Source organism: Anomaloglossus baeobatrachus, chromosome 2, assembly GCF_048569485.1.
Source record: "Anomaloglossus baeobatrachus isolate aAnoBae1 chromosome 2, aAnoBae1.hap1, whole genome shotgun sequence".
Lineage (NCBI taxonomy): Eukaryota > Metazoa > Chordata > Amphibia > Anura > Aromobatidae > Anomaloglossus > Anomaloglossus baeobatrachus.
Genome location: NC_134354.1, coordinates 528,073,285 through 528,099,310, shown reverse-complemented (window position 1 = coordinate 528,099,310; position 26,026 = coordinate 528,073,285). Strand labels below are relative to the sequence as shown.

The 26,026-nt window shown below is 50.2% G+C and overlaps 1 protein-coding gene across 5 annotated transcripts in view; it reads right to left on the bottom strand.

Annotated features, from left to right (window-relative positions):
• The window catches only part of TMEM131 (transmembrane protein 131), a 252,048-nt gene that overhangs the window by 77,057 nt on the left and 148,965 nt on the right, over window positions 1–26,026 (bottom strand). For all 5 annotated transcript variants that reach the window (XM_075336598.1, XM_075336600.1, XM_075336599.1 and 2 more), the window contains exons 17-24: window positions 20,976–21,110; window positions 20,721–20,825; window positions 18,292–18,378; window positions 18,031–18,183; window positions 17,002–17,077; window positions 10,304–10,418; window positions 9,206–9,344; window positions 8,878–8,987 (exon numbers count right to left, since the gene is read on the bottom strand). In XM_075336598.1, the coding sequence (XP_075192713.1) occupies window positions 8,878–8,987; window positions 9,206–9,344; window positions 10,304–10,418; window positions 17,002–17,077; window positions 18,031–18,183; window positions 18,292–18,378; window positions 20,721–20,825; window positions 20,976–21,110 (920 nt within the window). The remainder of the gene's footprint in view (window positions 1–8,877; window positions 8,988–9,205; window positions 9,345–10,303; window positions 10,419–17,001; window positions 17,078–18,030; window positions 18,184–18,291; window positions 18,379–20,720; window positions 20,826–20,975; window positions 21,111–26,026) is intronic.

The window sequence follows — 26,026 nt, the reverse complement described above, 5'->3', positions numbered from 1 at the left end:
AACGTTTGTATTGGGGTGCTGCAATGGACAAAACAAATAATGAAAGTAGTCATTAAGGTGTTCTCCAATAAGGAATTAAATATGGTTACCCTCAGCTACTTCAGGCTGCATCCTATCCCTGGCACACAGGCTTGTGATCAGTATCATGAACAAGCATAACTTATCCGCTCAGTCCATCTGACAAGTTTACAAGTGGACACGCCATCAGGAGGAAAAAGCCTGTTCTTCTGCGGGAGGACTATGCTCTGCTGTAAACCATCAGAAGAGCAGCACAGGCCTTTTTCCTTCTGGCCAGTGTCCAATTATAACCCTTGCAGAGGCTGATCGATGGAGAAGCATCAATATCGCGCCTCCATCGCTGCCTGAAAGGAACTTGCTATAGTATCTTAGAGACATCTGCCTGAAGCAGCATTTCTTCAATGCATGCATAGGACAGGTTGCAGTCTGGCATAGGTAAGGGCAGGCATCCTGGATTACTTCTTGGAGAAACCCTTTAACCCCTTCACGACCGGACGATTTTTTGCTTTCCGGTTGTTGTTTTTTTCGCCATTCTTTTTCTGAGAGACGTAACTTTTTTATTTTTCAGTCAATATCGTCATGTGAGGGCTCATTTTTTTGCGGAACGAGCTGTACTTTTCAATGAAACCATAGGTTTTACCATATAGTGTACTGGAAAATGGCAAAAAAAGAGAGAATTTTGTTACTTACCGTAAATTCTTTTTCTTATAGTTCCGTATCGGGAGACCCAGACCATGAGTGTTTAGCTTCTGCCTCCGGAGGACACACAAAGTACTACACTTAAAAGTGTAGCTCCTCCCTCTGAGATTATACACCCCCTGGTAGCCAGTCCTAGCCAGTTTAGTGCAAAAGCTGAAGGAGAATAGCCACCCACAAGTAGAACCGAGTAAGAACCGGAACAACCGGAGACTCTGTCCACGACAACAGCCGGTGATAACACACGGAACAAGAAAATTGCCAACAGGCAACAGGGAGGGAGCTGGGTCTCCCAATACGGAACTATAAGAAAAAGAATTTACGGTAAGTAACAAAATTCTCTTTTTCTTTATCGTTCCTTTGGGAGACCCAGACCATGGGACGTTCCAAAGCTGTCCCTGGGTGGGAATAAACAAAAAAAACTAAGAAGTAGGCGGAGCCTAACTTCACAAGTGGGCGACAGCCGCCTGAAGGATGCGTCTGCCCAAGCTCGCATATGCCGAAGCATGAGCATGCACTTGGTAGTGCTTCGAAAAGGTATGCAGGCTAGTCAAAGTGGCAGCCTGACAGACTTGTTGAGCCGTAGCCTGGTGCCTAAAAGCCAAAGAGGCACCGCTAGCTCTGGTCGAGTGTGCTTTGATCCCCGGCGGGGGAGGCACCTGAGTACTCTGGTAGGCGTCCGAAATGGTCGATCTAATCCAACGGGCCAAGGTCGGCTTAGAAGCAGAGAGACCCTTGCGCCGCCCTGTGGTTAGCACAAAAGAGAGGTGCACCGCCTAAGCGCAGCGGTGCGAGACACATAGATCCAGAGAGCACGCACCAGATCTAGAGTATGCAGCGCTTTCTCAAAGCGATGAACAGGGGCCGGACAGAAGGAAGGCAAGGAAATATCCTGGTTAAGGTGGAAGGGAGAGACCACCTTAGGAAGAAAGTCCGGGGTCGGACGGAGAACTACCTTGTCTTGGTGAAAAACCAAAAAAGGTGACTCCGAGGAGAGCGCAGCCAAATCAGAGACTCTCCTGAGAGAAGTTATGGCAACTAGAAAGGCCACCTTTTGAGAAAGACGATACAAAGAAACCTCCCTAAGGGGCTCGAAAGGGGGTTTCTGCAATACCGTGAGGACCAAGTTAAGGTCCCAGGGATCCAAGGGCCGCCGATAAGGCGGAATGATGTGAGACGCACCTTGCATGAAGGTGCGGACCTGAGCCAGCCGGGCGAGACGCCGCTGGAACAGCACTGATAGAGCTGAGACTTGTCCCTTGAGAGAGCTGAGGGACAGTCCTTAGCTGCAGACCGGACTGTAAAAAAGACAGAAGGGTCGGCAACGAGAATGGCCAAGGAGAATGGCCGGAAGAGCGACACCAGGACAGGAAAATTTTCCAAGTCCTGTGATAGATCTTGACGGAGGAAGACTTACGGGCCAGAGTCATAGTGGAGATGACTTCAGGAGGAATACCAGAAGCCGTCAAAATCCAGGACTCCAGAGCCACGCCGTCAATTTGAGTGCCGCAGAATTCGGGCGGAAAAACGGACCTTGCGAGAGCAGGTCTGGACGGTCCGGAAGATGCCACGGCATCTCCACGGACAGTTGGAGCAGGTCCGGATACCAAGCTCGCCTGGGCCAGTCCGGTGCAATGAGGATGACCCGACGGCCCTCCATTCTGATCTTGCGCAGGACTCTCGGCAAGAGAGCTAGAGGGGGAAACACGTAGGACAGACGAAACTGGGACCGGTCTTGAACCAGAGCGTCCGCGGCGAAGGCCTGAGGATCGTGGGAGCGAGCCACGTAAACCGGAACCTTGTTGTTGTGACGGGATGCCATTAGGTCCACGTCCGGAGTGCCCCACTTGCGGCAGATTGACTGAAACACTGCCGGGTGCAGGGACCACTCGCCACAGTCCACGGATTGACGGCTGAGATAATCTGCCTCCCAGTTTTCTACGCCAGGGATGTGGACTGCGGATATGGTGGACTTGGAGTCCTCCGCCCATTGAAGAATGCGTTGGACCTCCAATATTGCAAGGCGGCTGCGTGTCCCGCCTTGGTGATTGATGTAGGCAACCGCTGTCGCGTTCTCTGACTGGACTCGAATGTGCCTGCCCGCCAACAGGTGGTGAAAGGCTAGGAGAGCTAGAAGCACAGCTCTGGTTTCCAGCACATTGATTGAAAGGGCTGACTCGGACGGAGTCCAAGTGCCCTGTGCTCTGTGGTGGAGATGTACCGCTCCCCAGCCGGATAGGCTGGCATCCGTGGTGAGAATCACCCAGGACGGAGTCAGGAAGGAGCGCCCTTGGGACAGGGAGAGGGGTCGAAGCCACCACTGAAGAGAGCTCCTGGTCCGTGGCGACAGAGCCACTAACCCCTGTAAGGAGGAAGGCCGCTTGTCCCAACAGCGGAGAATGTCCAGCTGCAGAGGACGCAGATGGAACTGGGCAAAGGGAACCGCCTCCATGGAGGCCACCATTTGACCCAGCACCTGCATCAGACGCCTGAGGGTATAACGGCGGGGCCTCAGGAGAGAGCGCACCGCCAACCGGAGTGACAGCTGTTTGTCTAAGGGCAACTTCACAAGTGCCGGCAAAGTCTCGAACTGCATCCCTAGGTACGTGAGACTCTGGGTCGGAGTCAGAGTGGATTTGGGAAGATTGACAATCCACCCGAATTGGGCTAGGGTGGCGAGAGTGAGCGAAACACTCCGCTGACAGTCTGCGCTGGATGTACCCTTGACCAGAAGGTCGTCCAGATAAGGAAGCACTGCTAACCCCTGGAGGTGCAGGACCGCAATCACTGCCGCCATGACCTTGGTGAATACCCGAGGGGCCGTGGCTAACCCGAAGGGGAGAGCCACGAATTGGAAATGATCCTCTCCTATCGCAAAACGTAACCAACGCTGATGTGACACTGCGATTGGCACATGTAGATAGGCATCTCTGATGTCGATGGACGCCAGGAACTCCCCTTGGGTCATAGAGGCAATGACTGATCGCAGAGACTCCATGCGAAAATGCCGCACCCGGACATGCTTGTTGAGAAGCTTGAGATCCAGGATGGGCCGGAAGGTACCGTCATTTTTTGGAACTAGGAAGAGATTTGAGTAAAAACCTCTGAACCGTTCCTGAGCGGGAACTGGGACAATCACTCCGTTTGCCTGCAAGGACGCCACGGCCTGCGAGAAGGCGGCGGCCTTGGAGCAGGGGGGAGTTGAGAGAAAAAATCTGTTTGGAGGCCTGGAAGAGAATTCTATCCTGTAGCCGTGAGATATGATGTCTCTCACCCACTGATCGGAGACTTGCTTTAACCAAGCGTCGCCAAAGTGGGAGAGCCTGCCACCGACTAAGGACGTGGCTGGAGCGGGCCGAGAGTCATGAGGAAGCTGCCTTAGTGGCAGAACCTCCTGCGGTCTTCTGCGGACGCGCTTTTGGGCGCCAGTTGGATTTCTGATCCTTGGCTGAGTTAGCGGACGAGGCGGAAGGCTTAGAGGATGACCAGTTGGAGGAACGAAAGGAACGAAACCTCGATCGATTCCTACCCTGGGCGGGTTTCCTGGTCTTGGTTTGTGGCATGGAAGTACTCTTCCCGCCAGTAGCTTCTTTAATGATTTCATCCAGCTGTTCACCAAACAGCCGTGAACCAGCAAAAGGGAGCCCAGCAAGAAACTTCTTGGAAGAAGCATCTGCCTTCCACTCTCGAAGCCACAAAATCCTGCGGATAACAAGAGAATTAGCTGAAGCCACCGCAGTGCGGTGAGCAGCCTCTAGCATGGCAGACATGGCATAGGATGAAAAAGCTGAAGCCTGAGCAGTTAAGGTAACCATCTCAGGCATAGATTCCTTGGTGAGGGAATGCATCTCCTCTAGAGAAGCAGAGATGGCTTTGAGAGCCCACACTGCTGCAAAAGTCGGGGAAAACGCGGTCCCCGCAGCTTCATACACAGATTTGGCCAGAAGGTCAATCTGACGGTCAGTGGAATCCTTAAGTGAGGTGCCGTCAGCCACCGACACAACGGTCCGGGCTGATAGCCTAGACACCGGAGGGTCTACCTTTGGGGAGTGAGACCACTCCTTGACCCCCTCAGGTGGAAATGGAAACCGGTCATCAGAACCATGCTTTGGAAAGCGTTTGTCAGGGCAGGCCCTGGGTTTGGTCACAGCGGTCTGAAAACTGGAGTGGTTAAAGAACACACTCTTCACTCTCTTAGGCGAGGTAAACTGATGTTTTTCTGCCAAAGAGAGTTGCTCCTCTGACACTGGCGGATTGAGATCCAGCATAGAATTAATAGAAGCAATCAAATCACTAAGATCTGAGTCACCCTCAGAGAAATCGATGGGATACATAGCCTCCGAGCCCCCAGTGAGGGCATCCTCCTCATCTTGAGAGTCAGCTCTTGAGACAGAGCCGTGGGATGGGGAGGGGGGGGAAACCCTGCGCCTTCTCTTAGAAGGACGGGGTCTGGGATCAGATGATGAATCCTCCGTGAGCTCCGATGGACGGAGATCAGAGGATAGGAGTCCTCTGTCAAGAGTATTAGAGGCACCCTGTGAGGGGGGCTGATGCATATTCATCAAAGTCCTGGACAAAAGCCCCATGGACTCAGCAAATGACTGGGATATGGACCTAGAAAAGGACTCTACCCAGGCCGGGGGTTCAATCACAGGTGCAGCAGCAGCCCGAGAGACCACTGGGGGTGAGACTCCAGGCTGTGGCACCGCCAAGTTAGAGCAGACATCACAATGTGGATAGATGCTCGGCTCAGGCAGCAGGAGCTTACATGCAGTGCATGCAGAATAAAGCTTTGGAGCCTTGGTCCTTGTGTGAGACATGCTGCTGGAGTGGGGGCTTTGCAGAGAATGAACCCCAGGGAGAATATACAGAGGTCCACAACTGGAGACCGGCTGTGGCTTACCAGACCGCTGAGCGCGGTGTTGTGTGCCCTCCAGATCCCGAAGCACGGTCCCCCAGTCGCAGCACCTCAGCAGAGATGCAGAATGCAAGATGTCCCAGAGCAGAGTGAACTCTGCCTGAGAAGAGGGCGTTCCTATAAAAGAGCGGGAACTGGAGGGCTATAGAGACCTGCAGGGAAGGAGGGACGCCCCAGCAGTGGGGAGTGTCCTTCCCCTGTGTAGAACGGCCGCCGGGAGGAGCCGAACCTGTACCTCTGCATGAGTGACATGCGAGGGCAGGAAAATGAAACTAGGCCTCCGGCGAAGCCGGGGCCTAAATTTAAGCGGCGAGGCCGACAAGCAGGCACCATCGGCGCGGTTCTCAGGCAAAAGCTAGAGAACCCGCCGGAAAAGTTAAAACAATCACATACAGCATACTTTCCCCTTACAATAAAGAACCGGCACCCCCAACATAAACGTCTCAGGTACTTAGCTGCTGAGACGCAGGGCCATGTCCCTGGGGATGAGTGCTCCGGTCCAACAGAATCCTCAAGGGGCTGTGGATGGAGACCGGACTCCTGCCAGGCATGGAGACCGTGCTGGCTCCCACTTCAAGCCAGAGCCCAGAAGGGATGGTGAAGGAGTGCGGCATGTAAGGCTGCAGCCTTGTAAATCAACCTTAACAACACCGCCGACACAGTGGGGTGAGAAGGGACATGCCGGGAGTCCAGACATGGACCCGCTTTTCTTCAAACTCTTTCCAAAAGTCAAACAAATCAGATGAGAATGCATGTGTGGATGTATGCCTCCTGACACAAAGCAATAAACTGGCTAGGACTGGCTACCAGGGGGTGTATAAGCTCAGAGGGAGGAGCTACACTTTTAAGTGTAGTACTTTGTGTGTCCTCCGGAGGCAGAAGCTAAACACCCATGGTCTGGGTCTCCCAAAGGAACGATAAAGAAAATCCAAATGCGAAAAATTGCAAAAAAAGTGCGATAGCACTATTGTTTTTGAGATATTTTATTCACTCTGTTCACTATATGGTAAAACTGATGTGTGGGTTTGATGCCTCAGGTCAGTGCGAGTTCGTAGACACCAAACATGTATAGGTTTACTTTTATATAAGGGGGATAAAAAAAATTCGGACGTTTGTCTGAAGAAAGTGTCGCACGTTTTACGCCATATTCCGTGACTCCTAGCGTTCTCATTTTTTGGGATCTGAGGCTCAGTGACTGCTTATTTTTTGCGACTCAAGCTGACGTTTTTAACGGTACCACTTTTGCGCAGATGTTACGTTTTGATCGCCTGTTATTGCATTTTGCGCAAAAGTTGTGGGGACAAAAAAAACGTCATTTTGGCTTTTGGAATTTTTTTGCCGCTACGCCGTTTACTGATCAGATTAATTGATTTTATATTTTGATAGATCTGGCGTTTCTGAACGCGGCGATGCCAAATGTGTGTATATTTTTTATTTTTTAACCCTTTAATTTTCAATGGGGCGAAAGAGGGGTGATTTGAACTTATGTTTTTTTTTAATTTTTTTAAACTTTTTTTTTTTTTTATTTTACTAGTCCCCCTAGGGGGCTATTGCAATCAGCAATCCGATCGCTCTTATCTATCTGATGATCACAGCTATACAGCTGTAAACAGCAGATTCATGCAATTTCTGCTTCCCTGGCCTCCATGGAAAGCGAAAGTGAAAGTAGTTTATGTCTAGCACAGTAGTCATCACATGACCCTGTGCTACCATGACAACCATCGGAAGTCACGTGATCATGTCACGTGACTTCCGGTATCGGGCGGTAAGTAAAACTTTACCGCGATTGCGTTTATAATGGCGCTGTCACATATTGACAGCGCCATTACAGGGGTTAAACGGCACGAGCAGATAACGATTCTGCTCGTGCCTAGTAGGCACACATCTCAGCTGTGAAAATCAGCTGAGATGTGCGCCGATCGCAGCATGCTGCTGCCAAGAGACCGCAGGCAATAACCTTATGACCGCTAGGATGTAATTTTACGGCCCGTGGTCGTTAAGGGGTTAAAAAGGAGTTACTCCAACATATCAATTCTGGAGCACACCCCTCCCCAGCCTCCTGACTGCTTGGGTGTGTTCACTCATGATTTATACAGTACAGGCCAGCAGCATTGTGGCACTGCTGCAATGAAATGTGCACACTCTGATGTTTACTAATTTAGGCACATTGCCTTTGCCACATCAAAGAAGCAGTCATCAAAAAAATTTGCTACACACTAAAATGCTATTTAGCACACAAATTGACCAATTTATGAGAGCCCAACAGCCAAAGAGCAGTACAGCGGACATTGGCCTGGATCAGATGCTAACAGTGCGCTCCAGCGATCCCAGACAGCTTCAGAGCAGTGCTTACAAAGCTCACTAGGAAAGCTCTTATAACCAATGTGCAAGATCAGACACTTCTACTGACAGCACAGAGTTATAAGCTAAAAAAGAACAATAAAAACAATGGAGGCAACTAAATAAAGCAATTAAATCACAAACGTGCTTAATTTCTCACTGTCTATCATTCACTTCCTATCTTGTAATATGAGAATAACCTTTTAAAGGAAACCTATATTTCGGTTCATGCTTCCCAAATCACGAGCTGCATGAATCGGAGCCTGGCTGCGAGGTTGCAAACTATACACATATCCTCTATGAGGATTTAGTTTACATGAAAACAATCAATTTATGATACACTTTGGGTTACTATACATACTGTTTAAAGTACCACTCCAGCGGTTTTGTTTTTTTTCTTATAGTGCTGGAGGGGTGCTTTAAATCTAATTCTCCTGCCCCCGGTCTTATACTCCCCCCTTCAGTAGCTTCACCTTTATTCGGTGTCACTCCGGTCTCACAGTGCCATCTTATAACCGTAACTTCTGATTATTCAGAAGTCAGAAATTGCGTCACAAGTTCCCAATGCAACTCTATGAGAGCCAGAACGAGGCTCTCATAGAGTTGTATTGAGTTGTGACCTCTGACATGCTCCATGAAACACTGAAGCAGCCGGCAGGTCATATACTGACAAAGACAGACCAGAGTAAGGTGGATAACAAATGAAGATGCCCAAGGGTTAGCACAACACTGGGGCAGGGACTTAGATTTAAAGCACCACTCCTGCAGTGAAGTAAAACTTAACACTGTAGTGGTGCTTTAAGAAGCAATGAGGTTTACTGGTTATTTTGAATATTAAAAAACCTTAACCAGAAAAAACATCTTCAGAAACCACCTACATTTTTTATGCTGAAGCGTGCACTTACCGATCTAATATCTTATCCAGCACCAAGGAAATGTTAGCATAAAGTGCCAGTGGCAGGATCTGGACATACACTGATAAATCGGCAGGGTTTTCTAGTGCAATCTCTTCTTCCTGTTGCAACATATCACCAAGCCATTAATTTTCTGATGCTTAACTTGACAGGGTTGATTCTTACTGGAATGTCGTAATACAAGTACATAAATCCTAAAAATAATTCTAGTTGATCTTGGACAATGCCCGTTTCAAACAGTGGAACACGTCAACACTTCCAAGCGCTCGGTAATGAATATGAGAAATGGATGAGCATAATAAACAGCTGCTGCACTTACCGATGAGGAGTTGGTATTTGTTAGGGGGAAGTGCACATGACGGGATGAGCTGACAATAGATGGCCAGATAAGCTCAGCCTTAACTTCTGAAAGGACATTTTTCTGAAGATCCGTGTCAACCTCAAACACAGCAGCAGGTCTACAAATAAAACACAGGTCGGTTTCAGCATAGATACCATAGATACAAAAGGTCCCATTTCCATTTCTGTGAAATAAAACATGAGCTGAAACTGATAAGTAGACACCGCCCCGAAACCAGTGGTGGCCATACACATTAGATGGGCTATCCTTCCAGGATTTTTATATTGATGGCATATTTTTAGCATTGGCCATCAATTTGTAATCGGTGGGGGTCTGACAGTCGACAACCCAGCGATTCAGCTGTTCCTGGTGTCGTCCGACGAACCAAAGCATGACAGCACAGCTCAGTTCAAAGTGATAGTGGCTGCGGCCGGGTACCACAGATCCGGTACCTATTCCATCAATATGGGATGGATGTGCTGTATCTGTCCGAGGAGAACCCAGCTAATCAAGTGTTCCCAGTTATTGCAGAGACTGGCTGTAAACCCTGTACAGAGCAGAACACCACTGTTTCCACACTATTCAGTGGCCACTCCCAGGTACTACAGACTCGCTCCTATTTGAAGATACCCATTGAGTTAAACCATGCCTAAGAGAGGTTTAAGCCCCTTGTCATATGCATGCTAGGAAGAACCAAATGGGCATGTATACAGGGAGGTTCAAAGAAAAAGAAGCAGGATGAATGTTGCCATTTAATTTCCAAATGTAAATCTAGCAAAATATTCCTAAAAGGGTTTTCCACAAATAGAATACGAATATTCTATCCCAAGGGTGGGTCATTGAGATCAGATTGGTAGGGGTCTGACACCCCACGAGTCAAGTGTTCCCACCAATTGCAACGACCAAATGCAAAACTAAACCGTGCAGGACACCACTGCTCCCACACTGTCTGGTGGCCGCTCCTGGGTACAGATCAGCTCCTATATTATACCCAGCAATTTTAAAAAGTATTTATTGGCTTCAAATTATAAATTTCCCAAAGGACACAAATGGGAGGAAACTTTTACAGATACTCACATATTAAAAGTTGTACGGACTTCAAACCATTTCTTATAAAGAATTTCATAATTATCCCAGTCTAAATCCCAAACATCCTCTTGCATTGATAAATGGTGTTGAGTCTTCACCTCATCTGTGGACAAAATAATCAAAATATATTACATATTCTACCATTGTTGGTTTACACATGCTTCCTAGAACAATGAATCACATTTCGATGGATTGTGGCGCAAACTCCCCCCAGACCCATGTCAGGAACGGAAATGAAAGAAGATTCAATAGTATCAGGCACCAAGGTCTTTACTGTGTGGTGATGGCTATAGAGATCTGCGCATCACGTAGGAAACTGGGCAATACCCAGCAAATATTGTACTCTAGAAGTCTATGTATTTTTGGTAATGACATTTTTTCTGAGGGGATATTTTCAGGAAGGGGATTGTAGTCCACTTGTATTTAAGGAGTTTGTATATATGCAATAACTTAATTTTGCAAGACAGTTAGACCCCCTTTAACCTGATGACACTAGAATATTCCTCAAAAGGTTCTCTTATTAAACAGCCAGAAATACGTTTCATCTTAAAAAAGAAGGGAATTTTGTTTACTTACCGTAAATTCCTTTTCTTCTAGCTCCTATTGGGAGACCCAGACAATTGGGTGTATAGCTACTGCCTCCGGAGGCCACACAAAGTATTACACTTTAAAAAGTGTAACCCCTCCCCTCTGCCTATACACCCTCCCGTGCATCACGGGCTCCTCAGTTTTGGTGCAAAAGCAGGAAGGAGGAAACTTATAAATTGGTCTAAGGTAAATTCAATCCGAAAGATGTTCGGAGAACTGAAAACCATGAACCAAAAGAACAATTCAACATGAACAACATGTGTACACAAAAGAACAACAGCCCGAAGGGAACAGGGGCGGGTGCTGGGTCTCCCAATAGGAGCTAGAAGAAAAGGAATTTACGGTAAGTAAACAAAATTCCCTTCTTCTTTGTCGCTCCATTGGGAGACCCAGACAATTGGGACGTCCAAAAGCAGTCCCTGGGTGGGTAAAAGAATACCCCGATAAAAAGAGCCGACAACGGCCCTCCTCTTACAGGTGGGCAACCGCCGCCTGAAGGACTCGCCTACCTAGACTGGCATCCGCCGAAGCATAGGTATGCACCTGATAGTGTTTCGTGAAAGTGTGCAGACTAGACCAGGTAGCCGCCTGACACACCTGCCGAGCCGTAGCCTGGTGCCGCAATGCCCAGGACGCACCCACGGCTCTGGTAGAATGGGCTTTCAGCCCTGAAGGAATCGGAAGCCCAGAAGAACGGTAGGCTTCAAAAATCGGTTCCTTGATCCACCAAGCCAAGGTTGACTTGGAAGCCTGCGACCCCTTACGCTGGCCAGCGACAAGGACAAAGAGCGCATCAGAACGCCGCAGTGGCGCCGTGCGAGACACGTAGATCCGGAGTGCTCTCACTAGATCTAACAAATGCAAATCCTTTTCACATTGGTGAATTGGATGAGGGCAAAATGAAGGTAAGGAGATATCCTGATTGAGATGAAAAGGGGACACCACCTTAGGGAGAAAGTCCGGGACCGGATGCAGAACCACCTTATCCTGGTGAAATACCAGGAAGGGGGCTTTGCATGACAGCGCTGCAAGCTCTGACACTCTTCGGAGTGAGGTAATTGCCACCAGAAATGCCACCTTCTGCGAAAGACGTGATAGAGAGACATCCCGCAGCGGCTCGAAAGGTGGTTTCTGAAGAGCCCGTAGAACCCTGTTGAGATCCCAGGGTTCCAGCGGCCGCTTGTAAGGTGGGACTATGTGGCAAACTCCCTGCAGGAACGTGCGGACCTGCGGAAGCCTGGCTAGACGCTTTTGAAAAAACACGGACAGCGCCGATACTTGTCCCTTGAGAGAGCCGAGAGACAAACCCTTGTCCATTCCGGATTGAAGGAAGGAAAGAAACGTGGGTACGGCAAACGGCCAGGGGGTAAACCCCTTATCAGAGCACCAGGCTAAGAAGATCCTCCAAGCCCTGTGATAGATCTTGGCTGACGTTGGTTTCCTGGCCTGTCTCATAGTGGCAATGACCTCGAGATAACCCTGAGGACGCTAGGAGCCAGGACTCAATGGCCACACAGTCAGGTTGAGGGCCGCAGAATTCAGATGGAAAAATGGCCCTTGAGACAGCAAGTCTAGTCGGTCTGGGAGCGCCCACGGTTGACCCACCGTGAGGTGCCACAGGTCCGGGTACCACGACCTCCTCGGCCAGTCTGGAGCGACGAGGATGGCGCGGCGGCAGTCGGACCTGATCTTGCGCAACACTCTGGGCAGCATTGCCAGAGGAGGGAATACATAAGGCAGTCGAAACTGCGACCAATCCTGAACTAAAGCGTCCGCCGCCAGAGCTCTGTGATCCTGAGACCGTGCCATGAATGCCGGGACTTTGTTGTTGTGCCGAGACGCCATGAGATCGACGTCCGGCGTTCCCCAGCGGCAACAGATCTCTTGAAACACGTCCGGGTGAAGAGACCATTCCCCTGCGTCCATGCCCTGGCGACTGAGAAAGTCTGCTTCCCAGTTTTCTACGCCCGGGATGTGAACCGCGGAGATGGTGTAGGCTGTGGCCTCCGCCCACAGCAGAATCCGCCGAACTTCTTGGAAGGCTTGACGACTGCGAGTGCCGCCCTGGTGGTTGATGTACGCGACCGCCGTGGCGTTGTCCGACTGTATGCGGATCTGCCTGCCCTCCAGCCACCGATGGAAAGCCTTTAGGGCTAGATACACTGCCCTTATCTCCAGAACATTGATCTGAAGGGAGGACTCTGTCGGAGTCCAGGTTCCCTGAGCCTTGTGGTGGAGAAAAACCGCTCCCCACCCTGACAGACTTGCGTCCGTCGTGACCACAGCCCAGGATGGGGGCAGGAAAGATTTTCCCTTCGACAGAGAAGTGGGAAGAAGCCACCACTGAAGAGAGGTCTTGGCTGCCAGAGAAAGAGAGACGTTCCTGTCTAAGGACGTCGACCTCTTGTCCCATTTGCGGAGAATGTCCCATTGGAGTGGACGCAGATGAAACTGCGCAAAGGGAACTGCCTCCATCGCTGCCACCATCTTCCCCAGGAAGTGCATGAGGCGCCTCAAGGGGTGTGACTGGGCCCGAAGGAGAGATTGCACCCCTGTTTGCAGCGAACGCTGTTTGTCCAGCGGTAGCTTGACTATCGCTGAGAGAGTATGAAACTCCATCCCGAGGTAAGTCAGTGATTGGGTCGGAGTCAATTTTGACTTTGGGAAATTGATGATCCACCCGAACCTCTGGAGAGTCTCCAGAGCAACGGTCAGACTGTATTGACATGCCACCCGGGAGGGTGCCTTGACTAGAAGATCGTCTAAGTACGGGATCACCGAGTGGCCCTGAGAGTGTAGGACTGCCACAACGGATGCCATGACCTTGGTGAAGACCCGTGGGGCTGTCGCCAGGCCGAAAGGCAGTGCCACAAACTGAAGGTGTTCGTCCCCAATGGCGAAACGCAGGAAGCGTTGATGCTCTGGAGCGATCGGCACATGGAGATAGGCATCCCTGATGTCGATTGATGCTAGGAAGTCTCCTTGGGACATTGAAGCGATGACAGAGCGGAGGGATTCCATGCGAAACCGCCTGGTTCTCACATGTCTGTTGAGCAATTTGAGGTCCAAAACGGGACGGAATGAACCGTCCTTTTTTGGCACCACGAACAGGTTGGAGTAAAAACCGCGACCACGTTCCTGAAGGGGAACGGGGATCACAACTCCTTCTGTCTTCAGAGTGTCCACCGCCTGAAAAAGTGCAACGGTTCGCTCGGGGGGCGGAGATGTTCTGAAAAAAACGAGTCGGAGGACGAGAGCTGAACTCTATCCTGTAACCGTGGGACAGAATGTCCCTCACCCATCAGTCTTGGACATGTGGCCACCAGGCGTCGCAAAAGCGGGAGAGCCTGCCACCCACCGAGGATGCGGTTTGGGGAGGCCGAAAGTCATGAGGAGGCCGCCTTGGAGATGGTGCCTCCGGCGGTCTTTGGAGGACGTGACTTAGACCGCCATCCAGAAGAGTTTCTCTGGCTCTTCTGTGGCCTGTTGGACGAGGAGGATTGGGATCTGGCTGAGGGCCGAAAGGATCGAAACCTCGCTTGAATTTTTCGTTGCTGAGGTCTCTTTGGTTTGGGCTGGGGTAAGGATGAGTCCTTTCCCTTGGATTGCTTAATAATTTCATCCAATTGCTCGCCAAACAATCGGTCGCCAGAAAAAGGCAAACCGGTCAAGAACTTCTTGGAAGCAGAGTCTGCCTTCCATTCGCGTAGCCACATGGCCCTGCGGACTGCCACCGAATTGGCGGATGCTACCGCTGTACGGCTAGCCGAGTCCAGGACAGCATTCATGGCGTAGGATGAAAATACCGACGCCTGAGAAGTCAAAGACGCTACTTGCGGAGCAGAGGTACGGATGACCGCATTAATCTCAGACAGACAAGCTGAGATAGCCTGGAGTGCCCACACTGCTGCAAAGGCTGGGGCAAAGGACGCGCCTATGGCTTCATAGATGGATTTCATTAGGAGCTCTATCTGCCTGTCCGTGGCATCCTTGAGCGATGAACCATCAGCCACTGCTACTACGGATCTAGCCGCCAGTCTAGAGACTGGAGGATCCACCTTGGGACATTGAGCCCAACCCTTAACTACGTCAGGGGGGAAGGGATAACGTGTGTCATTAAGGCGTTTAGTAAAGCGCTTGTCCGGGAAAGCCCTGTGCTTCTGGACAGCATCTCTGAAGTTAGAGTGATCGAAGAAAGCACTCCGAGTACGTTTGGGAAACCTAAATTGGTGCTTCTCCTGCTGTGAGGCCGACTCCTCTATAGGTGGAGTTGGGGGAGAAAGATCTAACACCTGGTTGATGGACGCTATAAGGTCATTTACTATGGCGTCCCCTTCAGGTGTATCAAGATTGAGAGCAACATCAGGGTCAGAGTCCTGGGCTGCGACCTCCGCCTCATCCTTTAGAGAGTCCTCAAGCTGAGACCCCGAACAGCGTGATGAAGTCGGGGAAGATTCTAAGCGAGCCCGCTTAGCCGGTCTGGGACTGCGGTCCGTGCCGGAGTCCTCCACGTAATAACTAGAGGCCACCCCAGGAGCACGCTTCGTCGCAGACCGAGAGGGGCCTGGGGGCAATCCTGCAGTGCCCGGGGCCTGTGTAAGGGCCGGTCTGGACTGCAAAGCTTCTAGTATCTTAGCAGACCATTTGTCTATAGACTGAGCCATGGATTGTGAAAGTGACTCAGAGAGTTTCTCAGCTAAAACTGCAAACTCTGTCCCTGCCACCTGTACAGGGGTAGCCAGCGGTTCTACCAGGGCCGAGGGTCCCCCAGTGCCCCAGGCTCCGGCTGAGCGAGTGCCACAGGGCCCGAGCATTGCTCACAGTGAGGGTAGGTGGAACCTGCAGGTAGCATAGCCGCACAAGAGGTACAGGTTGCAAAATAACCCTGTGTCTTGGCACCCTTGCTCCTTGTGAACGACATGCTGTTGTCTCCCAGGAGAATGATCACTGAGGGATATATAGCCACAAGCTAACAGTACAGCCGAACCGAGAAAATGTATACAAATAAAATATATATATATACAGTTCGGCACTCTAGGGGGACCAGCACCGGGTGACCGGTGTGGCTTACCGACCGCTCAAGCGGTGTGTGGCCACCAGATTCCCTGCCTCGGGTCTCCCAGAGCTGCAGCCAGAAGTCCTCCACCGGCAGAATGTGCTTAAAACATGGCTGTCGGTGTTCACAGGGGAGGAGGGAGCCGTGGGCGTAACTACAAAAGTGCGGGAATCTGGTGCCCCAGAGTGATTAGTGAGGGGGGAGGAGGACAGCTAAGTGTGCTCCAGCCCTCACTGTCGGCGTCAGACCGACCGTCCCACCCTTTCCCCTGACTGGCAGGCCCGGGGGCGGGAGTTCAAGTCACTAGGCCGCAAAAGCCGGGGACTAAAGTTAAAACCGCGGCCGGCAAGCAGGCGCGGTCGGCGCAGTAGTCCCGGTCTCATACCAACACCGCAGTCGCTGCAGCGTCTGAGGCCAAAGTGCTCCATGCACCGTCCCCAAGAGGACACAGAGTACCTGTAGTTGCAGGGCCCTGTCCCTGATGATACTCAGTCTCCTGCCCGTCAGAATCCCAAAGGGGCTGCGGAGGGAGCCCGGTCCCAGTGCCTGGATAACCGGATAGGATCCCACTTCTCCCAGAGCCCCTAAGGGATGGGGAAGGAAAACTGCATGTGGCTCCAGCCTGTGTACCCGCAATGGGTACCTCAACCTTAACAACACCGCCGACTTAGTGGGGTGAGAAGGGAGCATGCCGGGGGCCCTGTGGGGGCCCTCTTTTCTTCCATCCGATACAATCAGCAGCTGCTGCTGACTAAAATGGGAGCATGAGTGAATGTGTGCCTCCTTCAACACAAAGCATAAAAACTGAGGAGTCCGTGATGCACGGGAGGGTGTATAGGCAGAGGGGAGGGGTTACACTTTTTAAAGTGTAATACTTTGTGTGGCCTCCGGAGGCAGTACCTATACACCCAATTGTCTGGGTCTCCCAATGGAGCGACAAAGAAAAGCCTTCTAGCATAATAACAAGTAGGGACTTAACTACTGTAACTAAACTACTATAAAGAATAGAAGAAACATCTACCCTCCCACAAACATCACTTACTTTTTAATAAAAATGGAAGTCCAACATAACAGTGGTCACCACAATGTGAAGCAGCATCAAAATATATATTGGCTATCTGCAAAGTAAAGAAAAAACGGAAATCAGAAAAACAGGTTCCTACTAAACTGGCTCATTCCCTTATGTATCTGCCTAATATTGTAACTATACACACTTGTACACACCTGTTATTTTGTTTTGTACTTTTTACAGTTTAAAAGTACAGATATTTTTTTCATGCAAATTACCAATATTTTAGAATTAAATTCATCATTATTTGTAGACAATTTATGGCACTTTAGCAAGAACATAGAGCAGCTTCCATTAGTCGGTGTAATTACTGATAAGACGCACTGGATTATAAGACAGACCCCAAATTTAGAGGAGAAGAGAAAAAAAAAAAAAAAGGGGGGGGTGTCCATCTTATAATCCGGTGCTGTCTTATTGGAGGGGGGCAGCAGTGGTGGTGGAGCAGGGTCACAGGAGACCGGGGCAGTGGTGGAGCAGGACAATTGTTTCCCAGATGCTCGCTCCGGGCACTGTGAGGCAGGAGGAGCATCCAGAAGCTGTTGGCGGTGCGGACTTCAAAGAAATGGCAAGCAGAGATCTCATCTGTGCATGAGCCATCTTCGGGCGCCATTTTCCTTCAGTCCACTGCAGGGAATCAATAGGCTGGAGGCGGCACGTGCAGATTAGATTTTGAGCCATAAAGAGCTCCATCTACGCACGCGCCAACTCCAGCCGCCATTATTTAAAGCCGGCACCGCCAACAGCAGCCCCTGCCTCACTGGCCACAGCACCAAGCCTGCCACCCTCAATAAGCCACAGCGCAGCCTGCCGCCCGCAGCATCTCCTCCGCCACCTGTAACCCTTTCTCCACCACCCCCGGTAAGCTACATTCAGATTATAAGACGCACCACTCATTTTCCTGCCCAATTTTTGGGAGGAAAAGTGAGTCTTCTAATCCAAAAAATACGGTATTCGCGTTACACTGGAATATTACACAAACTTGCAGTATTTGTAAATTTATACCTTTGATTTTTTTCCAGGCTCTAATTCATCCTTATTGCTCCTCAAACGCTTATAAAAAAATCTGACGTCCTCCGATAAGGAGCGAATTTGCTGTAATTTCACCTTCTGTGAGAAGGAACTCATAATATTCAAACTCTGATGTACTAATTTTCCCTGCAACAATAAAATGGAGACAATAAAATTGGTTTGTGTTTTGGGGGGGGATCTTTCCTGTTAAAAGTATTAGTGTATGTGGCAGGAAAAAACGCCCTAATATCTTACCGGAAAGGAAGCTGGAAGAGTAATGTAATTCGGAGAGCAGGTTAAAGACCCCACAGCTATAACAGCCTTTACAGGGACAGTCAATATCTGTGGAAGACAGACAGCATTATAAGTGTTAGTCACCAAACACTCTGGCCTTTCAACTCGTATTCTAAATATTGATATGTTAAAAAAGATTTTATGTAAGACAAGAAAACAATTGGAGGAGGAAATAATATTAAAAAGATTCAGGTCAGTTAGGTAAAGTCTAAAAGTAATTAAGAGTTTTGGGGTATTTCGTAATTGTCCAATTGAAAGAACACCTGTAAAGAGCTGAACAAAAAAAAAAAAAAAAAAAAAAAAAAAAAAAAAAAAAAAAAAAAAAAAAAAAATCGCTGAACTGCCCCGATTCTACTTCTATCTTCCATTTTGCACTGTGTAACTCGATTCGTATTTGTTTCTTCTGGAGCGCACTATGTGACATCTCTGCTTTGCAGCCAACTGGGCGTTTCTTCACAGTTTTCTCTGGGAAAGTGAGCTTTAAGGCTATGTGCGCACAGTGCGTTTTTCGCGGCGTTTTTCGGGTGCGTTTTTGGCCTCAAAACTGCATGACTTTGCTTCCCCAGCAAAGTCTATGAGTTTTCATTTTTGCTGTCCGCACACAACTGTTTTTTTAAGCTGCGTTTTTGAGCTTAAAAAGAAAAAAATGGACATGTCAATTCTTTCCTGCGTTTTTCTGCGTTTTCTGCCCATGCAATGCATTGGAAAAACGCAGCAAAACGCAGAAATCAAAAACGCAGGAAAAACGCACCAAATTGCGGTAAAAATGCATGCGATTTTTGACGCGTTTTTCGACGCGGGTGCGTTTGTGCGTTTTTAGCGGACAAAAACGTACAAAAACGCAGCGTCAAAAAAACGCAGCGTGCGCACATAGCCTAACACCTCCCTACCTGATGCTGCCAATCACAGTTTAGCAGCTGATCTAGCAGTCTATCAGATTAAAACCTGCCAAGCTGTTATTAGTAGTGTCTGAGAGGGAAGGGTAAAAGCGCACCCACCAAGGAAAGACCATCGACACTCCCAGTTGGACTGTAAGGCTGGGGCCACACGGGGCACTACTGCAATGCTCGCATGACACTTGGCTCGCGCTGGCAGCACAGTCATGCTAGTATCCATGCGACTGAGGTCCGACTGTGCGAGCGGACCTCAGCTGCGGGGGGCGGGCCAGCTCTCAGGAGGGGCGGGCCAGCACTGCGAAGGAGGGGAGGGAGGGATTTCTCTCCCTCTCTCCTCCGTAGCCGTCTATTGCGGTTCTCGCTCTGCACGCGCGGTGTACCGCGAGTGCAGTGCAATTTTTCTCTCGCCCCATTCACTTGAATGGGTGTGAGAGAAATGAGTCTCGCCTTACAATCTCAGCATGCTGCGATTTTTTTTGTCGGTCCGATTAGGCCCGAGAAAATTAATCGCTCATGTGTGACACACAGGCTAGAATTGGTCCAAGTGGAATGTGATGTTTTATCGCACTCCACTCGCACCGATTTTCTTGCCGTGTGGCTTAGGCCTCAATCAGGCATTTCACATACTGTGCGCTCCAGAAGAAATAAATGAGAATATCTCGGCAATGTAGTGACAATGCAATTGTCTAGGATTAGAAAAACATGGCTGCTTTCATTCAGAAAGAGTGCCACCCCTGACCATGGGTTGTCAATGACATTGCAACTCTGCTCCCTGCAGTTTAATGAGACCATGATCCAATACAAGACAAGTAGTTCAAATATGGAGAGAAAAGGGTTAATAAGCCTCGCTGCCGTAGAAAGGAGGATCCATATATAAGGAATGATTTTGTCTTCGTGTTTCAAAGCCTTACGGCTTCTTCCATATACAAATTGTCCTGAGGAAGAATTCATAAGGCTTTGAAATGTATAGACAAAATCATTCCTTCTACATGGATCCTCCTTTCTATGGCAGCGCGGTTTATTAACCCTTTTCTCTCCATATTTGATCTGCATCTCCACGTAGGTTCTGCTGCAGTCGTATTTATGCCATTACAGTGGTTGTGACTCTCACATCCACACCAGGTGAGTCTGCCCGTACAGCACCTTTTCTGACAGTGTTTTGGGATAAAACCCTATTTGAGCTTACTGTTTCTTTCAGCACTTTTAACCCAATACCAGACAAGTCATTGCCAGTGGTGGCACGGTTTCTTAAAGCAGCCATTTTTTAAAATATCCAGGACAACCCCTTTAACCTGGACTACCTTGTGTTCAATGAAAGAGCTTTGTTTTAAATCATACTATGAATTTAACCACAAGTAGGCTTCAGTATAAAATTGGTGTCAATTCTATTTATATTGGAAGCCACAAAACCATGAAGATCCATCCTGCTACAGATATCAACTCGGCCATTGACTCAACAAACAACAAGTTATGTAAGAAACTATTTCACAACACCTCATAATCTGTGGTTATCTGGATGCCGCCATCATAGAATCCTTCAAGTTCTTTCGCTGTCAGTGTCACACGAAACACTGCATAATAACCTGAAGTTAATATAACCTGGAAACAAAAAGGCATTTCATTACTGGCAAAAATATAAAGCCACTTGTATCAACTTGTCATAGTTTTTTTTTTTAAATATCTTTTTATTTAAGAAAAGAAAAAAAAAAGAATGCACTGAAAATGGGAAAAAAAGAAAAGGTTACTTACTGAAGTGAGGTCAGATGCAGTGGCGTTTTCAATCTCTTGAAGGCTTGCTATTATACTGCTCCGGTTTCCTTTTTCCGTTACTAGAAGTTCTATGGCAAGACTGTCTCCAATGACATGCCAGTTTTTTATGGCCAACTATAAAGAGAAAGAAGGGAATTTTGTTTACTTACCGTAAATTCCTTTTCTTCTAGCTCCTATTGGGAGACCCAGACAATTGGGTGTATAGCTTCTGCCTCCGGAGGCCACACAAAGTATTACACTTTAAAAAGTGTAACCCCTCCCCTCTGCCTATACACCCTCCCGTGCATCACGGGCTCCTCAGTTTGGTGCAAAAGCAGGAAGGAGGAAACTTATAAATTGGTCTAAGGTAAATTCAATCCGAAGGATGTTCGGAGAACTGAAAACCATGAACCAAAGGAACAATTCAACATGAACAACATGTGTACACTAAAGAACAAACAGCCCGAAGGAAACAGGGGCGGGTGCTGGGTCTCCCAATAGGAGCTAGAAGAAAAGGAATTTACGGTAAGTAAACAAAATTCCCTTCTTCTTTGTCGCTCCATTGGGAGACCCAGACAATTGGGACGTCCAAAAGCAGTCACTGGGTGGGTAAAAGAATACCTCAATAACAGAGAGTCGAAAAACGGCCCCCTCTTACAGGTGGGCAACCGCCGCCTGAAGGACTCGCCTACCTAGACTGGCATCTGCCGAAGCATAGGTATGCACTTGATAGTGTTTTGTGAAGGTGTGCAGACTAGACCAGGTAGCTGCCTGACACAACTGCTGAGCCGTATCCCGGTGTCGCAATGCCCAGGACACACCCACGGCTCTGGTAGAATGGGCTTTCAGCCCCGAAGGAAGAGGAAGCCCCGAAGAACGGTAGGCTTCAAGAATCGGTTCCTTGATCCACCGAGCCAAGGTTGACTTGGAAGCCTGCGAACCCTTACGCTGGCCAGCGACAAGGACAAAGAGCGCATCAGAACGGCGCAGGGGCGCCGTGCGAGACACGTAGAAACGGAGTGCTCTCACCAGATCCAAAGAGTGCAAATCCTTTTCACACTAGTGAACTGGATGAGGGCAAAAAGACGGTAAGGAGATATCCTGATTGAGATGAAAAGGAGATACCACCTTAGGGAGAAACTCCGGGATAGGACGCAGAACCACCATATCCTGGTGAAAAACCAGGAAAGGAGATTTGCATGACAGCGCTGCAAGCTCCGACACTCTTCGGAGTGAAGTAATTGCCACAAGAAAAGCCACCTTCTGCGAAAGACGTGATAAAGAGACATCCCTCAGCGGCTCGAAAGGTGGTTTTTGAAGAGCCATTAACACCCTGTTAAGGTCCCAGGGTTCCAGCGGACGCTTGTAGGGTGGAACTATGTGGCAAACTCCCTGCAGGAACGTGCGGACCTGCGGAAGCCTTGCCAGGCGCTCTTGAAAAAATACTTAGAGCGCTGATACTTGTCCCTTGAGAGAGCAGAGTGACAAACCCTTGTCCATTCCGGATTGAAGGAATGAAAGAAAAATGGGTAAGGCAAAAGGCCAGGGAGTAAAACCCTTATCAGAGCACCAGGACAAGAAGATCCGCCACGACCTGTAATAGATCTTGGCGGACGTTGGTTTCCTGGCCTGTCTCATAGTGGCAATGACATCCTGCGATAAACCCGACGACGCTAGGAGCCAGGACTCAATGGCCACACAGTCAGGTTGAGGGCCGCAGAATTCAGATGGAAAAAACGGCCCTTGTGACAGCAGGTCTGTGCGGTCTGGAAGCGCCCACGGCTGACCCACTGTGAGATGCCACAGATCCGGATACCACGACCGCCTCGGCCAATCTGGAGCGACGAGAATGGTGCGACGACAGTCGGATCTGATCTTGCGTAACACTCTGGGCAACATCGCCAGAGGAGGAAACACATAAGGGAGTCGAAACTGCGACCAATCCTGAACTAACGCGTCCGCCACCAGAGCTCTGTGATCTTGAGAACGTGCCATGAAGGCCGGGGCCTTGTTGTTGTGCCGTGACGCCATGAGATCGACGTCCGGCGTTCCCCAGCGGCGACAGATCTCTCGAAACACGTCTGGGTGAAGAGACCATTCCCCCGCATCCATGCCCTGACGACTGAGAAAGTCTGCTTCCCAGTTTTCTACGCCCGGGATGTGAACTGCGGAGATGGTGGAGGCTGTGGCCTCCGCCCACAGCAGAATCCGCCGGACTTCCTGGAAGGCTTGACGGCTGCGCGTGCCGCCCTGGTGGTTGATGTACGCGACCGCCGTGGCGTTGTCCGACTGTATGCGGATCTGTCTGCCCTCCAGCCACCGATGGAACGCCTTTAAGGCTAGATACACTGCCCTTATCTCCAGAACATTGATCTGAAGGGAAGACTCTATCCGAGTCCAGGTTCCCTGAGCCCTGTGGTGGAGAAAAAACGCTCCCCACCCTGACAGGCTCGCGTCCGTCGTGACCACAACCCAGGATGGGGGCAGGAAGGATTTTCCCTGCGATAGAGAAGTGTGAAGAAGCCACCACTGAAGAGAGGTTTTGGCTGCAAGGGAAAGAGAGACGTTCCTGTCGAGGGACGTCGACCTCCTGTCCCATTTGCGGAGAATGTCCCATTGGAGTGGGCGCAGATGGAACTGCGCGAAGGGCACTGCCTCCATTGCTGCCACCATCTTCCCCAGGAAGTGCATGAGGCGCCTCAAGGGGTGTGACTGACCCCGAAGAAGAGATTGCACCCCTGTCTGCAGCGAAAGCTGTTTGTCCAGCGGTAGCTTGACTACCGCTGAGTGAGTATGAAACTCCATCCCGAGGTAAGTCAGTGATTGGGTCGGTGTCAACTTGGACTTTGGGAAGTTGATGATCCACCCGAACCGCTGGAGCCAGAGCGACGGTCAGGCTGTGTTGCCACGCCACCCGGGAGGGTGCCCTGACTAGGAGATCGTCTAAGTAAGGGATCACCGAGTGGCCCTAAGAGTGTAGGACCGCCACAACGGATGCCATGACCTTGGTGAAGACCCGTGGGGCTGTCGCCAGTCCGAAAGGCAGTGCCACGAACTGAAGGTGTTCGTCCCCGATGGCGAAACGCAGGAAGAGTTGATGCTCGGGTGCGATCGGCACATGTCGATTGATGCTAGGAAGTCTCCTTGTGACATCGAAGCGATGACCGAGCGGAGAGATTCCATCCGAAACCTTCTGGTGCTCACATGCCTGTGGGACTTGGCTGAGGGCTGAAAGGACCGAAACCTCGGTTGTATTTTCCGTTGCTGAGGTCTCTTCGGTTTGGACTGGGGTAAGGACAAGTCCTTTCCCTTGGATTCCTTCATAATTTCATCCAATCGTTCGCCAAACAATCGGTCGCCAGAAAACGGCAAACCGGTTAAGAACTTCTTGGAAGCAGAGTCTGCCTTCCATTCGCGTAGCCACATGGCCCTGCGGACTGCCACCGAATTAGCGGATGCTACCGCTGTACGGCTAGCAGAGTCCAGGACGGTGTTCATGGCGTAGGACGAAAAAGCCGACGCCTGAGAAGTCAAAGACGCAACTTGCGGAGCAGAGGTACGTGTGACCGCATTAATCTCAGACAGACAAGCTGAGATAGCTTGGAGTGCCCACACGGCTGCAAAGGCCGGGGCAAAAGACGCGCCTGTGGCTTCATAGATGGATTTCACCAGGAGCTCTATCTGCCTGTCAGTGGCATCCTTGAGCGATGAGCCATCTGCAACTGATACTACAGATCTAGCCGCCAGTCTAGAGACTGGAGGATCCACCTTGGGACATTGAGCCCAACCCTTAACTACGTCAGGGGGGAAGGGATAACGTGTGTCATTAAGGCGTTTAGTAAAGCGCTTGTCCGGAGATGCTCTGTGCTTCTGGACAGCATCTCTGAAGTTAGAGTGATCGAAAAACGCACTCCGTGTACGTTTGGGAAACCTAAACTGGTGTTTCTCCTGCTGAGAAGCCGACTCCTCTACAGGTGGAGGCGGGGGAGAGAGATCCAACACCTGGTTGATGGACGAGATAAGGTCATTTACTATGGCGTCCCCTTCAGGTGTATCAAGATTGAGAGCAACGTCAGGGTCAGAGCCCTGAGCTGCGACGTCCGCCTCATCCTCCAGAGAATCCTCAAGCTGAGACCCCGAGCAGCGTGAGGAAGTCGGGGAAGATTCCCAGCGAGCCCGCTTAGCCGGTCTGGGACTGTGGTCCGTGCCGGAGTCCTCCACGTGAGACCTAGGGGCCACCCCGGGAGCACGCTGCGGCGCAGACCGAGAGGGGCCTGGAGGCGATGATCCAACAGTGCCCGGGGCCTGTGTAAGGACCGGTTTGGACTGCAAGGCTTCTAGTAGCTTGGCAGACCATTTGTCCATAGACTGAGCCATGGACTGTGAAAGCGACTCAGAGTTTCTCAGCAAAAACTGCAAACTCTGTCCCTGCCGCCTGGACAGGGGAAGCAGGAGGGTCTGCCTGAGCCGAGGGGCCCACTAGTGACCGAGGCTCCGGCTGAGCAAGCAAAACAGGGGTCGAGCATTGCTCACAGTGAGGGTAGGTGTAACCTGCAGGTAACATAGCCGCACAAGAGGTACAGGTTGCAAAAAAACCTTTTGCCTTAGCGTCCTTGCTCCTTGTGGACGACATGCTGTTGTCTCCTAGGAGAGTGATCACTGAGGGTATATAGCCAAAAGCAAAACAACCCGGCCGAACAGAGAAAATATATTATATTACGCTCCGGCACCCTAGGGGGACCAGCACCGGGTGACCGGTGTGGCTTACCGACCACCCAAAGCGGTGAGTGTCCACCAGATTCCCTGCCTTAGGTCTCCCAGAGCTGCAGAGCTCGTTCCTGAAATCCTCCACCGGCAGAATGTGTAAAAATGGCTGCCGGAGCTCTCAGGGGAGGAGGGAGCCGTGGGCGGCGACTAGTAAAGTGTGGGAAACTGGTGCCCCATAGTGATCAGTGAGGGGGGGGGAGGAAACCTAAAGTATGCTCCAGCCCTCACTGCCGACGCCAGGTCGACCGTCCCGCCCTTACCCCTGACTGGCAGGCCCGGGGGCG